At 37.5% G+C, this 15,771-nt stretch overlaps 1 protein-coding gene across 2 annotated transcripts; it reads right to left on the bottom strand.

The window, feature by feature from the left end:
* Window positions 1–334: 334 nt before the first annotated feature.
* apold1a (apolipoprotein L domain containing 1a) lies at window positions 335–15,526 on the bottom strand. 2 transcript variants are annotated; one of them, XM_055201520.2, is made up of 15 exons: window positions 15,393–15,526; window positions 12,741–12,850; window positions 9,738–9,810; window positions 9,563–9,601; window positions 9,405–9,470; window positions 9,212–9,286; window positions 9,047–9,118; window positions 8,903–8,956; window positions 7,252–7,314; window positions 7,114–7,176; window positions 5,796–5,870; window positions 5,684–5,720; window positions 1,684–1,729; window positions 1,175–1,589; window positions 335–1,051 (listed from the first exon to the last, which is right to left on the bottom strand). In XM_055201520.2, exons 3-15 carry the CDS (start codon window positions 9,789–9,791, stop codon window positions 482–484), a joined length of 1,629 nt encoding a protein of 542 aa, XP_055057495.2. In that variant the 5' UTR covers window positions 9,792–9,810; window positions 12,741–12,850; window positions 15,393–15,526; the 3' UTR covers window positions 335–481. The 2 variants fall into 2 exon arrangements, with proteins under 2 accessions (XP_055057495.2, XP_055057496.2); XM_055201521.2 differs by lacking the exons at window positions 9,738–9,810; window positions 12,741–12,850; window positions 15,393–15,526 and having other exon boundaries at window positions 337–1,051; window positions 9,385–9,470; window positions 9,563–9,599.
* Window positions 15,527–15,771: the final 245 nt, after the last annotated feature.

The following is a 15,771-nucleotide window of genomic DNA, read 5'->3' as shown; positions in this document are numbered from 1 at the left end:
ATGGTCCGCAAATGTGCGTTTCATATATGTAACACGGAACCTTTCCACGGCATTACGCAATTACATGAGGTCGCGCTGGCGCGCCACAGGACCGGAGATAAACGAGAAGCCGCGGTTCGAAAGTGCACACTCTTCACTTCTCTTGTCAAAAATGACAATCGCCCCGCCAGACAAGACCCCCACGCCTCGTTTGGGATCGTTTTGAGTCCTTTGAAACTCCGCTGAAAAAAACTGTTAAGTGTTGAGTCAAGTGTTAAGTGTTGGTGTCCACTAAAGTCCATTAAAATGAAAAAAGCGTGGAATGTTTTCCTCAAAAAACACAACCTCTTCTCGACTGAACAAAGAAAGACATCAACATCCTGGATGACATGGTGGTGAGCAAACCATCTGGACCTTTTTTTACAAAATGGACTAATCGTTTAATGTAGTCACATCTACATTATTTCTTTCTGTTTCCTTCTATTTCCTCGTTTCTTTCTTTTTAGGGTTTCTTGCTTTGGTTGGTTTGCTCATGCGAAGTCTTCAGGTCGAGTTTCTCCTCCAACTGATCAAGTTCTTGCTCCAGCAGAGCCAGTTTCTTGGGATCCGACTCGTATTGATCTTCATCCTCCTCCTCCCCCTCGCCCTGCTGTTCATATTCTTCCACTTCGATCCCATCCATGGTCTTTTGTAGCTGAGCCTTCACTTTGTTTAGCTCTAGCAGGCCGCGCTGAAGTTCTCGGCATACTTCTCGGATCTTGGAAGCAAATTTGGTCTTGGCGCCTTTGCGCAGCTCGTTGGTGTCTTTGGCGAGAAAGAAAACGTCCAGAGCCAGGAAGAGACCCGACATGACCCCCGTGGTGACGCTGACGGCCTTGGCAGCTCTGGCAGCGCCTCCAGTGACGCCCAAAATGTTCACAGTGCTTATAAGCTTTTCGGTGTTCACCAAGAGCGCTTTACCCGCTCGGCCACCTTCCTTCATGACGTACTTTATGTTGCGGTTGAGGCTCGTGTTGACCAGACTCTCAGAGTACTCCTTAAAGTTCCACTCTTGTAGAGCATTCATTCCTTCCTACATGCAAAGCAGACAAAACCACAAGCGTGAAATACTAACGTGAAGAAAAAGCATGTCCCCCCTTATGTGCGATTTCATAACACATACAAAATTATACCATAGAAAATACACTAAATATACCTGCATGAATTCCAGGCAATCCCTGATGTCGCTGATCTCGTTCTGGTAGTCCTGAATCATCTTCTCCACCTTCTTGCGGTCCATCTTGGATTGAACCGCATCGGTGATGTTAGCCGTGGCTGAGGTGATGCTCCCGGCTGTTGCCACGCTGATCCCCACCGCGGTAACGATGGTGGACGTACCGAAAGTGAATGGCGCCAGGATGAGGCCGGTGATAGTAGCTATACCCCCCGCCACGCTAGCCACCCCTCCACCGATGGCCGCGCTCACAGTCTTCTTATGGAAGCTGTCGGCCGTGTCCGCCACCGCGAGCAAGTCCACGACTCGCCGTTGCAGGGAGGCTCCACGCTGGTTGAACAGACTTACGAAAAGACGAGCCGCCATAAACACACGGTCTGCCACAGCCTCGACAGCCCTGTTAGATAGAAATGGGCAGATGTGATTCAGTGTTTGGTGGAGGAAAACCCTAAAATTGACCTCTTTGGTTTATGGGCTTCACATTTACTCACAGCTCATCTTTTTGAAAATGTGTTGATTCATTCCATATACTCCAACCTGTCAATCAAAACGACAGTAAAAAATTGCAGTGATACAGCTATAATAAATACAGTACATCCTTAGAATGAAAGGGTCAAAAGCTGGTATGGTATCCCTTAAAAAAGTCCTATAGGTATGGTACATTTTAGGTATATTTAAGGTGGGTGGGGGGGTTAATGATATTTCATGCATTCTGGCTTATTAACACAGTTAAAGAGTTGTAATCCTTATGCTAAACAAATGCAAAGTGTCAATAAAGCAGTTTATAATAAAGAGCAATTTGACTGATTGTTTCTGAAAGCTTTTTTCGAACATGGGTACCCTTTACGTATCAGTGACCCCAGTATCCTTTTATGGGCACTTCCCCCAGAAAAGCACGGCCATGCATCAATCAAATAAGAGCAAACAAGGACGCAAGTCACAGGCTCACTTCATGCTCATGACTCAGCCCTCCCACTGGACGCCTCCGGGGATCGTGCTTTTCTGTAAACAATCGCTGGAGCTAATCTGTCTTTTTATAAATCTGATTAAACTAAAGACTCTTCGGAGATATAAAGGATGTATACTACTCTATATGTACTCAAGATTAACGTGAGATAAGCAGAAACAGCATGTGTTACGGGAGCAGTAAGTACCTGTGACGTACCAATGGACCTGTGAGGGACCATTTTGTACCTGGGATGTACGTTGTCAGAAAATGGTCCCAGATTGTCACTGCGGCAGTACCCTTGACAGCTTTTTTACCTTTATTTCTAACAGTGTAATAGCAGACCATCAACATAATATGTTAAATGAATTGTATATTATTGTGCTATTATAAATCCAGCCTGCATCGGAATACTTATTTTACTTATAAATTCCATATAAGCTATTTTTCATTTATCACAATATCATTATACAGTAATTATGTCCTTCATTTTTCATGCGTCAAGCAAATATAATTTTTAAATAATGTGTGATGTCCTCAATATCATTTTCATCATGTTAGTCTGTAATAATAGCTGGTCCTCCATGAGGTGACATAATTTTTGTTGTAAGTAAACAAGTAAGGACTGGTTATGGAATTCGTGACAGGGTTTCTGAAAATCAAATTAAAGGTCCCGTTCTGTCTGTGTTTTTAAAGCTTTAATTGTGTTTACAGTGCACAATATAACATGTGTTCATGTTTCGCGTCTAGGGAAATGCTGTGTTTTTCGCACAGTTTACTTATCTGTATAGCGCTGTTTTCACTGTCCTCAAAATGGGCTGATGTCTTTCTTGTTCTATGAAGTCCCTCCTTCAGAAATACGTATCGAGTTCTGATTGTGTAGCTTGTTTAGTGCGTTGTGATTCGTTAGCAGCTTAGCTTCCCGTTAGCTTAGCTGGCAACTGACGTATTCCTGTGGGCGGAGTTTAGTCAAAAACTGTTTAATTGACGTCATTAAAGCAGGAAGTAGACGGCTGTAGTCCAAAACGGACGTTTGCTCTAGGCTTTGAATTGTGTTAAAGAAAATATATCGCCTGTCAGTTTGAGCTTTATCATTTTAAAGGTATTATTTATGATCTAACAGGAACATTCCAAACTAACTAAAGTTTGAAAAATGAGATCAGGAAGAACTTGACCTTCAAGAATTTTTAAGACCTTTTTAATACCACTATGAAGGACATTTAAGACCTATATCACGACAAAAAAAACTGAATTTTATAGTCCAGCGTGCATGCATCCATGTGTTTTTAGGACCTTTAATCTTTTATGTTAAAAAAACAAGATGGATTTCAATAAATTTCTTAAATTGTATTTCTTATCTCGTCAACCCAATCCAGTGCCCCGTCCCATCCCACCCCTACAAAATCATTTTATAGGGGTGGGATGAGACAAGGCACTAGATTGGGTTGATGAAAAAAGAAATACAATTTAAGAAATTAAGTAAATGGAAAAAAAAGACTATTTTCTATTTAAATTACAACATTTTCAAATGTTTTCAAACTAAACTAGGGCAAGTTATCTGATGATGATCAGATAATCTGATATTTTCCGGTAATAAATAACCTTTAAAAAGACAATAATGATGAGGTAATAGTTATTGGTTCCAATAAAGAATCAAAACAAAGTAAACACATGATCATTTTAAACAACAACGTTAAAGTATATATAATCAGTTTCTCAGACAGGGTTAATATTAAAGGAACAGTATGTAAGAAATTTATATCAATTAATCATAAAATTACCCTGATATGTCACTAGACATTAAGAAATCATTTTCATTTTAAATACGTATATCACTCACAACAGTGGTCTGGCCAGGATATTGTCATTTAAAAAGTGGAGTTGCAGCCCTCAACTGATGTTTATGTTGTCATGTTGTGTATTGGCCACCAGTTGTGTGATTGCAGTACCAGTTTTAGCCACAAGTTTTGTGATTGCAATACCAGTTTTGGTCACAATCCTACATACTGTTCCTTTAAAGGTATAGCGGAAGATTTTCGTTTTCTGGGTGGATCATCTATATTATTGGTCATCCCAGATGTCAATCATTCTGATTATATGTTGACGTATAACCGTCGTACTTGCTCGCCTCTAGGTTCGCGTTCTGCACATGCGCACTTTAACAGGAGTTCCCTCTCGGGAGGAGGGAGAGTGTGGCGCGTGTGCATTTTTTTTTAAATGTGGAGGGGCGGTTCTTTTAAATAATTCGGGAAAATCTTCCGCTATACCTTTAATCCAGGACTATGCCTTTGTTATATTAGGGGGCCGTTTTCTCGGACAGGGCTTATCCTAGTCCCAGACTAGAATGCATATTTGAGCTACATTCATTTTAAAACACCTTGCACTGACATATCTTAACATATATCAGTGCCATTATTTTGTCTGAAGATGCACACCACCAGTATTTTTTTTTTTTGTAAGGTTTGTTTGTAAAAACTTCTTAAATGTTCTAAAATAACTAATGCCTAGTCTTGGAATAATCAAAACCCTGTCCGGGAAACCGAAAGTAGTTTTTACAAACACACGTCACAAAAAAACATTAATGGTCTGCATCTTGAGACAAAACAATGGCACTGACAACACAATTGTGGATGTTAGTGCAAGTTGTTTTCACTCAAGACAGTTCAAACATGCATTTTATTTTGGGAATTTGTGCCATGTATGGAAAACTTTATGTTGATTTCACGATTATTCACCTCGAGACTTCAGTACAAAGTTTTCAAGTTTGAGGGCTTTACGTAAATGTCAAGACTCGAAACGCAGCAGTTTTTAAACATTTTTTATGAAAATGTGTGTGACGGTTTAATATCATGTAGAAATACTGTCACACCCCTAGTATTTTCTAGAAACGAGATTTAGACTTAGATTTCAGATTTTGCAGTGCATTATTGACGCACATGAATGACTTGTCAATGTCAGAGTACGGAAAAAATGTGAAACAATTCCCCCGATTTCCTTATTTACATAATAGGACTTGTGTTTTACTTAGAACCCAGAGACATAAAATATTTGACACGTTGTGCACCGTCGTACATTGTTGCAGGTGCCCTGTGCTTCCTTGCAAAATGCCACCCTGTGTGCTGACCTTGTCAACCATGCCTAACTCCACTACTGCCCAGAACAACTCCGCGGGGAGATTTCAGTTAGCATAAAGAAAGTGTTACATGGACGTAGAAAAATTAAGACCTGTTTAAAATTATTTAAGACCTAGAACACTTTAATCAGCGAATGTAAGGCTTTAAGGCCTTAGATTTACAAATTATAGACTTTTTAAGACCCTGCATGAATTATTTTATGTGCTGTTGGTTGGTCTCAATCTAAAACTTGACATACAGTAATCTGTATGATAATTTATATATCATAAGATGGGTAAAAAATCGAAATCACATTTATGATGACAACCTCATGTAATTCAGCTCTAAGTTTCATCCTCTCTTAGCTCTTTGAATGTTTTTTAAAGGGAATGACCCAATACATAATCAATACATAAACTTGACCCATCTTACCCTCAACAGTCTTCCACCAATCCATCAGGTCATCATCCTGTGTAGAGAAAGACAAGGTTAAAACCAGCAAAACCAACCATATTATTAACCAATATTTGAATAAGACATACACCTCGTGTGTATCTATGAGGTTTTCATCTGTCGGATAGGCAGCAATCTCCACCGGTAGGACCTCAAATCTGCACTCCTATAAACGTACATGCAAATGAAATAAAGTACACTGAGATATAAAAGTAAAAAAGCTTTCACTGTGGCTGGTGGTATCCTTTCATAAAGTACACCTTCGTACCTAAAGGGTGCACATTAGTTCCTCAAAAGGTACATGGTACTTCAAGAAAGATACATATTGGTACCTCAAATGTCCCAAAATATGTACCTCAAAGGTATATGACTTTTTAAAGGGTATCGTCCCAGTGACAGCTGATTATACGGGGCTCTGGACTAAGTTGTGCTATAGGTGGCTACATTGGTACGGATAGCACGCAAGAGCGGCATTGTTAAATTCCTTCAGCCAAACCTCTGGTGTGGTCTGGTTTGTGATACGACATTGGTAAACGCACAAACAAATGCAATATTGAGTAAAGAGGTAAGGCAGAGTATCCAAACATCTATCCCAGTGTTTCCCAACCACTGTGCCGTGGCACACTAGTGTGCCGTGACCGCTTGTTTGGTGTGCCGTGGAAAAATAACACTGTCAGAGGTTGCGGAGTTGGTCACAGATGCGTGTGTCACTGACACTGTCATCAATTCCAGCCAGGATATCATCTTTGTGTTCAAGTTTCACATTAAAAGTAAGTACTATGTTTAATACAGTATAATATTCCATTTTAACAAGTCATTTAAATATTGCAATACATGTTTGTGCTGTTCTGTTAATGCTTATTGTGATAGTGGTGTGCCGTATGATTTTTTTACTTATCAAAACCGCGGCAGAAAAAAGGTTGGGATACACTGATCTATCCAAATTTTACGATTATGGGAGATAACTATCTATTTGATTCGTATTACAGAGAGGTTTTATTTTTGGAGTCAGATAAAAACCAAAGTTACATAATGTTAAGTGCTGGAAAAGACCCCTAACCCTACCCAGTAGATACTTTAATTCTTAATAAACACTTGTTAGGCACTTTACTTTCACTTTAAACATTTTCTTTATTGTAATTGGAAATAAGTGCCTTTTGGATGTGAAGAGCTAGGTCGGCCGAATGCGGATTTAAACAATGGACATAAGATCAAAAGCCATATGCACCACTGATTTCAATGAGCTTACTTTTAAATCTTTAGTACTTCAACCCACATTGATGGGTGGAGCTAGTGTAAATAGTGTTTCCTAGCATGGCTATTTACAGTCAGTGTAAACAAACACTCCTTAATATCCTGCTTGCCTTGTGATAAAGGTAAATATTCAGGTCACTGCTAAGATGTCTCACCTCAGTGCTTTGCAAATGTTGCATTTCCATCGGCTCATCTATTGCGTCCTCCTCATCTGAACCCTGTAGACACATTTTCGAATGAGTTAGTATGTTTATTATTGTAAACTAATAACTGATGCGAAACTGTAACGTTACCTGGCTACCAGACGAGAGTTTGGACGATCCAGGAAGTCTTCGCTTTACTCTAAAAGACATCACCTGAAAAGATCACACAAAATTTTACATACAGCCCGTACGTGTCCCACAATAATCCCAGTATTTTGGCCATGCCAAGAGAAACTCTGTCAACTTTGAATGCTTACAATATATACTTTAAAATGTTACATGTGGAGTATGCCAGCATATAAACGTCTTCAAAGAAAACAGACATGCATGCAGGCCACACAATTCCAATTTTGTGATAACGTCTATCATTGGGCCTTTAAAAACAGTGGATCTCAACTAGGGGGCCTCAAGATGACTTCAATTTTATTTCAAATAAGACAAAACAAGCATTAAAATAAGTAAATAAACAATTCTTAGTGTTTGGTTATTTTGTAACAACTTTACAACTGTTTAGTTATGCCAAGTAGGGCTGTCACAATGATTAAATTATCATCTCATCACGATTGTTTGGCCTCATCGCGATGATTTCAGATCACCACAATGATTGCACATCTCTCTAAAAAACACAAGGGGGAGCTGCAGTAATTGATTTGTTTTGCAACCACTACAGACATGTGATCCAGTAGTAATATGACCTTAGCAGGATTGGCTACTTTTTAAGGCCTGTTCTGGTATAGTCCAACACATCCTCACCCCATGTCGTCAATATTTGATGACACTTGACCATTCGTCAATATGTGACGAGGAGGGTATACCTTTCGCGTCATTTTTTGACGAACTGGGGACTTCAATACTATTACGTCCGTTGCATTCTCTTTCCTATTTTCTTACCATTTTCGTGTCGGTTTAGGGTTAGATTACGCAAAATTAAACAGTGTACGCGAAATTAAACAGTTGTCACCTGGCGTTGGGGTTAGAGTTAGGTTTGGGTAGGGATGTCATTATGTAAATCTAACCCTAAACCGACGCGAAAATTGTAAGAAAATAGGAAAGAGAATGCAACGGACGTAATAGTATTGAAGTCCCCAGTTCGTCAAAAAATGACGCGAAAGGTATACCCTCCCCGTCACATATTGACGAATGGTCAAGTGTCGTCAAATATTGACGACATGGGGTGAGGATGGGTTGTATAGTCAGTTTATTTGAAATGCATTTTTATTTTCAGTTATTTTTCAGACACTTTATTGTGTTTATTTCTTATCAGGAATTTTCAGTTTTTGAAAAATATATTTATTCAATAATTACTTTTAAATATGTGTTATGTGTATTAATATTTACTGCCAGGTAAACTGTTCAAAATATTTTATTTAAATAATCACAACAATGTGTGAAAACATTTTCATGAACAAAAATATGTACGAGAATTAAATGTCAAAGCAATGGAACAGACAATTAATCGTCATAACGGTCACAATTTATTAGACAATCAACCGTCAGCCAAATTTTATAATCTTGACAGCCCTAAGCTCTTTTATTAAGCATTTTATTGGGTAGAACTTTTGGGAGGGGGTCTTAAAATGCTGCTATGGACAGTAAGGGGGCCTTGAAATTAGTAAGGTTGAGCCATCTTGAGCTTACCATCTTGAGCCTTGCGGTGTATTATGATGGCAATATTTCCATTTGCTCTGCCCCTGTGCCTCAAACGCAAGAATTATACAACAAATTTTGGAAAAGTCCTCACCTTGGTTTTACTGTCGTAGTCTGCTGTAAATTCATCGTGCTGACTTAGGGGATCCTATATATTGAATATACTGTATTATAATCAGCCCATTATTATTCGTAGTATAGACAAGCTTAAAGCATCAATCTTGGAAGGGTGCGTTACCATCTCCACAGGAAAACGTAATGCTGGTTTCGGGGAAGTGCGGAACGTTCCTCTTAACTTCCCAGAGTTTTCCTAAAAAAAAAACGGGAGAGCATTTATATGTACCAGGTGGCTGTGAATGAAAGTAACATCAACATATGTTTTTTTTTGGCTTGTGATGAACACCTTGGGGCTGTTGTTGTAGGCATACAACAGGTCATTGTTACACGAGAGTAGTTTGATGTGTAATGGCGGGCTGTCCTAAAACACAAAAGATTATAATTGTGTATTGTAGGCGGGAAAACCAGGAGCGTCAAAGTTCTAAGAAAATCACATCATAAAGGCAGTCATGCGGTAACCTTTGTTTGTTTTCATGTACCTCTCCTGAAATGTCTTCAGCTCTTCCAGGAAGTGTTTTGAGAAAATTAAACTGGGAATTTTTCTCCTACAGATGACATGAGAGATTGAGAATAAATTATGCTAATTGAAGGAACGACAATGTCACAAATGTTTATTAGTAATAATAGTGCTGTTTACAGTGGTTGAGAGATCTTCATGTTGTAATGATGCCTCTTCCTGTTAAAAGATTGGAGAAATATCACAGTAAACATCGAGGCAACATATCCAACTCCTTTAACCACGTGCTAGTTTTCTGTAACTTAATGCACATTTTTGGTATTAAATAAATGTAAACTTTGAACATTATAAACACCCTGATGTTGTTGTTTCTTTGGTTGGTTGTTTTGGGTGTCTGAAAGTCCTCCATTGTGTAATGACAGCTCTTCCTGTTTAGAAAAAGAGAGAAACAAATTTGAGTTTAGCCAAAAACAAACAAAAAGTGTTTTAAGTCATAAATTATATGAGTAGAATTATTTTGTTTTAAAATTAGAATTAAAAGAAATATCATTTATTTACTAAATAAAATCACTGTCAAAATATGTGTGCAATTTATGTACAGAAATATATACAAATGGTACGAGTACATTTGAGGACTCTTTCAGGTTCAACTTTTTTTTTTTTTGTGTGTTTTTCATTTTCTCTGACTCTGTAGTTGTAGACTGTGAATGGGGGGAGTTAAGCAAGCTAAAATATAATGTGAAGAATAATGTGAAGAAGTGACTATACAAGCAAAAACTAATTTAGTTTGATCATGTGATTTCTCTACTGATGGTTTGGTTAATATGAAGACCAAATATCTCCCCCTGGTGGTAAAATATGGCAACTTTGTGTGATGTGATGTTCATGTGCAAACCGAAATTGCATTGATGATTAATGCTGGAACTTTTCCCAGAATTAAATTAAATGAGCTTTTCCAAGCAATTTATTCGGTTACCTTTAACCAACTTGAGTCAAGGTCATTTTAGTAGAAATAAATTACCTCACCTTAAAGGTAATTAATGTAATATTTACACATGTAACCCTGTAGTATTGTGACACAACACGTGAGAAACACACAAGACAGCGGCCACAATAAATAAACATTTCTTGAAAATGTGACATTTCTTACAGTGTACAGTGAACCTTTTTAATTTTGTAATGTTCTTTTTTTGTAATGTAAAATATGAGTATTTTTTAATCACAATGTGTGTAATTTTTTTACAGAATAAAAGTGAAACTGAATTCATCCACAGTTTACATCAGAAAATACTGACACTCACCTAAAGGATTATTAGGAACACCTGTTCAATTTCTCATGAATGCAATTATCTAATCAACCAATCACATGGCAGTTGCTTCAATGCATTTATTGGTGTGGTCCTGGTCAAGACAATCTCCTGAACTCCAAATAGAATGTCAGAATGGGAAAGAAAGGTAATTTAAGCAATTTTGAGTGTGGCATGGTGGTTGGTGCCAGACGGGCCGTTCTGAGTATTTCACAATCTGCTCACTTACTGGGATTTTCACGCACAACCATTTCTAGAGTTTACAAAAAATGGTGTGAAAATGGAAAAACATACAGTATGCGGCAATCCTGTGGGCGAAAAATGCCTTGTTGATGCTAGAGGTCAGAGGAGAATGGGCCGACTCATTCAAGCTTATAGATGAGCAGCTTTGACTGAAATAACCACTAGTTACAACCGAGGTATGCAGCAAAGCATTTGTGAAGCCACAACACGCACAACCTTGAGGCGGATGGGCTACAACAGCAGAAGACCCCACCGGGTACAACTCATCTCCACTACAAATAGGAAAAAGAGGCTACAATTTGCACAAGCTCACCAAAATTGGACAGTTTAAGGCTGGAAAAATGTTGCCTGGTCTGATGAGTCTCGATTTCTGTTGAGACATTCAGATGGTAGAGTCAGAATTTGGCGTAAACAGAATGAGAACATGGATCCATCATGCCTTGTTACCACTGTGCAGGCTGCTGGTGGTGGTGTAATGGTGTGGGGGATGTTTTCTTGGCACACTTTAGGCCCCTTAGTGCCAATTGGCAGTACCTGATCATTGTTTCTGACCATGTCCATCACTTTATGACCACCATGTACTCATCCTCTGATGGCTACTTCATTCAGGATAATGCACCATGTCACAAAGCTCAAATAATTTCAAATTGGTACAATAAGTTTACTGTACTAAAATGGCCCCCACAATCACCAGATCTCAACCCAATAGAGCATCTTTGGGATGTGGTGGAACGAGAGCTTCATGCCCTGGATGTGCCTCCCACAAATCTCCATCAACTGCAAGATGCTATCCTATCAATATGGGCCAACATTTCTAAAGAATGCTTTCAGCACTTTGTTGAATCAATGCCACATAGAATGAAGGCAGTTCTGAAGGTGAAAGGGTGTCAAACACAGTATTAGTATGGTGTTCCTAATAATCCTTTAGGTGAGTGTACATATTGTGTGTACACATGGTATTTGAACAAGTCACAGGCTTTTGCAGGACATGATGTTGTGCAGGTCGTACGAATTGTTCTGAGAAAAGCATGCATTATTTTGCAAACTTTAAGAATGATTTGAGAAATGCCGCAAAGCGACTGAAAAAAACTGTAAAATCACACACACACATGTGTGTTTCAGTCACACACACATGTGCGCACAAATCTACAGAAACACATGCTCTGACTTTCCCTAGATGGTTAATCTCTTGGGTTGAATCTTTATATTCTGGTCACTTGTGCATAGATGTCATTTTGTCAAGTTAGGCCCACGAGGTTACATTTAATTATCACAGCCAACGCAATTTCACAGGTTAGAATAAATGACATCAGAGAAAAGAAGCTCTAGACATGTTTCGGCTCCTTACTAACTGTCCTACGGCAGTATTGTTCACCAGTTCATCTTTATTGCTTCAGCTAAATAAACTGGTTGGCACAGACAGCTCCTGAAAGATGTAAAGCTCAAGATCAAACTATTGTTTACTAAAATGGTAGCTGTTGTCACAAAATTTAGGAGTTGCGTCATGCTACCGTGTCATTTTACTCTCCTTGGATCACGTAATCACAAACCAGGTTTTAATAACTTATTTAGCTTTACTTATGAAAAATTATGGCACAACTGTTGCCTTTTTTTACTAAAATAAAGCCAAACTAATGTTTGTTTGAATGTTACATGTTGAGAGGATCTGATTAAGAACCTTAAACTCATTTTAAACTTTTCCTATATAAAAAATAAAACTTATGGAAAGCCATGGAAAAGTATGTCGAACATAAAGCACAGTTGTTGTTTGCTTATAGCACACAGTAGGGGACAATAACACAGCTCACCTCACAACCAAACTATGAAGATGATGCTGAAGATGACATGATGATGTTTCAGTGACCCTTAAAAGAACAGTTCACACCAATCCCTCATATTTGGTAAAAATCCGAATACACTGAAAAAAGAGGGACATGGGTGTATTATAAAAACATCAAAAATATGTTTCTGAGTGACAATCATCAACACTGCAGATTTACTGGGTTATTTTCAATCCAATGTTGGGTCAAAATGGGCTAAAACGATTGCTGGGTTGAAAATAACCAAGTATTTTTAGAGAAAATCTTTGCAGTGCTTAGAGTTACAAGAACTAGAGAAAATTGTATTACTGTTGTCGCTTATTGTTTTAATGCGATGAAATGTGTAAGCTGTAATTTCCTTTCTGGCTTCATCCTGCACTTCTTCATTTCTAACCTGAGATCAGTGTTAATAATTCCACTGTATTAAGCAATTGTATTTGTAGTAATTATTACTAAGTAACTGCATTACTTATTACGTCTTAAAAAGCTCTATCATCCATACGTGGACAGTATGAAATATCATAGTAAAATTTAAAAATCATTGTAAAATTTTAACGTTGAATAATTTAAACTTCAGAACCGCTTTATTTAAAACATATTTCTTAATACAAAACTGTAACCTGCTATATAACTGACATACATCACCTTTAAAGTAGAGCTACATACACAAATGCAACTGAGAGAAAAACAAGCATTTGAGAGAAAAATCCATCTTAAGTTAGCAAACACAATGTTAGACTTAACTGCAATTTTTACAGTTACTTACCACAAAATTCCCATTAAAATACCATCATTTTCTTTTCCAGTTCATTACTGTAATATACATTGCATATAAGTATAAACATTTAATTTACAGTGATTTACTGTATGTTTTGAATTTGCGGTAGACTGCTGTAAAACAACAGCACTAGTGCTACTGTAGTTGAATAAAACAGTGTTATAAAAGCATATAAAATGGAAAAATAAAATATATCTATGAAATGAAATACATTTTATTTGTTATGCTTTTAGGAATGAAGCAAATTTCAAAATGTGAATTGTTTTTCAGCAGTGTAAATAATTTATTTAGAATAGATAGAAACAAGAAAGGGATTATGGATAAATGCTTGACCGTCAGATTTGAATTTGACCTCAAGACTTCAAAACACTAGTGACGCCAAGATTTCACTCCTCGAAGTGTCGGGAGAGTGACAGAAGAGGCTACTTGGGGAATGTAGCGAGTAACTTTTATTTAGTGACTCTGTGGCACTGTTGTAGTGTTAAGGACCTACATGGGTGACATGGGTTCGATTCCCCTTCAAGGAAATATATTTTTTAAAACTAGGTTACAGTAAGGGTATTATACTGTAAAATGGAACTGGGGTAAAGGCATCATACTGTAAAAAACATGTACAGTTATGGTACTGTAATGGGGCAGTTACAGTAACTCACGGGCAGTTACTGCATATATACAATAAAAAGTCTAACAGTGTATAAAAACAAGGTTAGGGTTTGCCTGGGGTTAAGGTTAAAACAAATATGTCCACTTCATAAAAAAGTTACAAAACTGTACCTTTTCTGTCACTGAGGTGGTACCCGCAAAGGCTAAATTTACCTTTACTGGGTATATAACTAATTAAAATGTTGTACCTTTTGGGGTACAATATTATTCCCTAAGGACCTACGGTGTACATTTAAGAACCAATTTACACAATAGGTACACAATAGGTCCTTAACATACAAAACAAAATTTACATTTTAAAGTTGGTGTTGTTTTAAGCAAAACTGTTGAAACTTAAGTAGGCAATATTTAATGTAATGCAAGTATATCATAAATTACATGCATTTAAATTGAATATGGGTTCTCTTATCATGTAAATGGTTTTGCTTTTTATTGTACTTCTTACTATATATTTGAAAACATGTTTTTATTGTTAATTATTTCGCTTTATTGAAATTCTTTTTATGACTTTTTACTTTTTTATACTTTATTGTAATTGTTATGTTTGCTGCCCTTTTACCCTTGTTCTCGTGAGGTAAAAACAAAATAAGAATTTAATTGTATATATAATAAATATTGAATCTAAATACCTTAAAAATGAAAAGTAATTTACTTTTTGGAAAAGAAGCAATATTATGACAGTAATTATTGACTTAGTAATGTATTACACACCAAAAACTGCCTGTGACAAACAAATAAGTTACACTATATGTGAATCACAGGTAGTAACTGTTATGTTGCGACACTTCAGTTGTGTTTGACTTCATGCGGCGCTGCGCAGACTGATCGGAGTATAACATCAAAGCATCGCGAGAGCGATTCAAAAGCACAGCTCTCGTGGTACCTGATGTCATACGCTGTTCAGTCTGCGCATGCGCGCAGCTCCACATGAAGTCAAACAACATTTCACGCCTCGCCCTTGACGTTATAAATGTTTAACATCGACTTCGGATTACTTTGTGACCTTTACTACTCAACCACCACGTGCGACTGATTTCATTGAAGTTGCTATGCGTTGTCCATGTGTGTTTGCGGTCAAAGAGAAAGTGTCTGATATTTTGACACGCGAGACTATGCTAGAGCTTTTCAAAGCAATAAACTATGTCGAAACCCTTTTAACAGTTTGTTTTAGAAAGTTTGTTCTGATAAGAATAGCCTACCTTAGCGTCCATGCAAACCCACACAGTTTGATAGATGTGCGGATTGTCAAACTTTGTCAAGCTCCGCCTGACTAATACTGTGTCAAGCTATGGGAAGCACATCAAGCGGACTGGGAGGGTAATGTGATGATCATATGAGGTTGCGGTAGTTAGTGTGTTTTCATCTCGACTGAGCAAAAACACATACTGTAAATCAAACCACTTCTTTTACTTTTAACTTTGTTTAAAAAAAGTGATTTTTTTACTTGTTCAATTTTTTGTAGCGCTTTGGGTGTTAGAAAAGTGCATTACAAATAAAATGTATTATTATTATTATTATTAAAAAATAACAGGGGTGTTGTATGCAGAAACATTTTAATTTTATAACTGCCCTTCCGAA

This window comes from Misgurnus anguillicaudatus, chromosome 2, assembly GCF_027580225.2.
Source record: "Misgurnus anguillicaudatus chromosome 2, ASM2758022v2, whole genome shotgun sequence".
In the NCBI taxonomy this organism is placed as follows: domain Eukaryota; kingdom Metazoa; phylum Chordata; class Actinopteri; order Cypriniformes; family Cobitidae; genus Misgurnus; species Misgurnus anguillicaudatus.
Note: the sequence above shows the minus strand (reverse complement) of the source record. Positions and strands in the feature narration are given on the sequence as shown.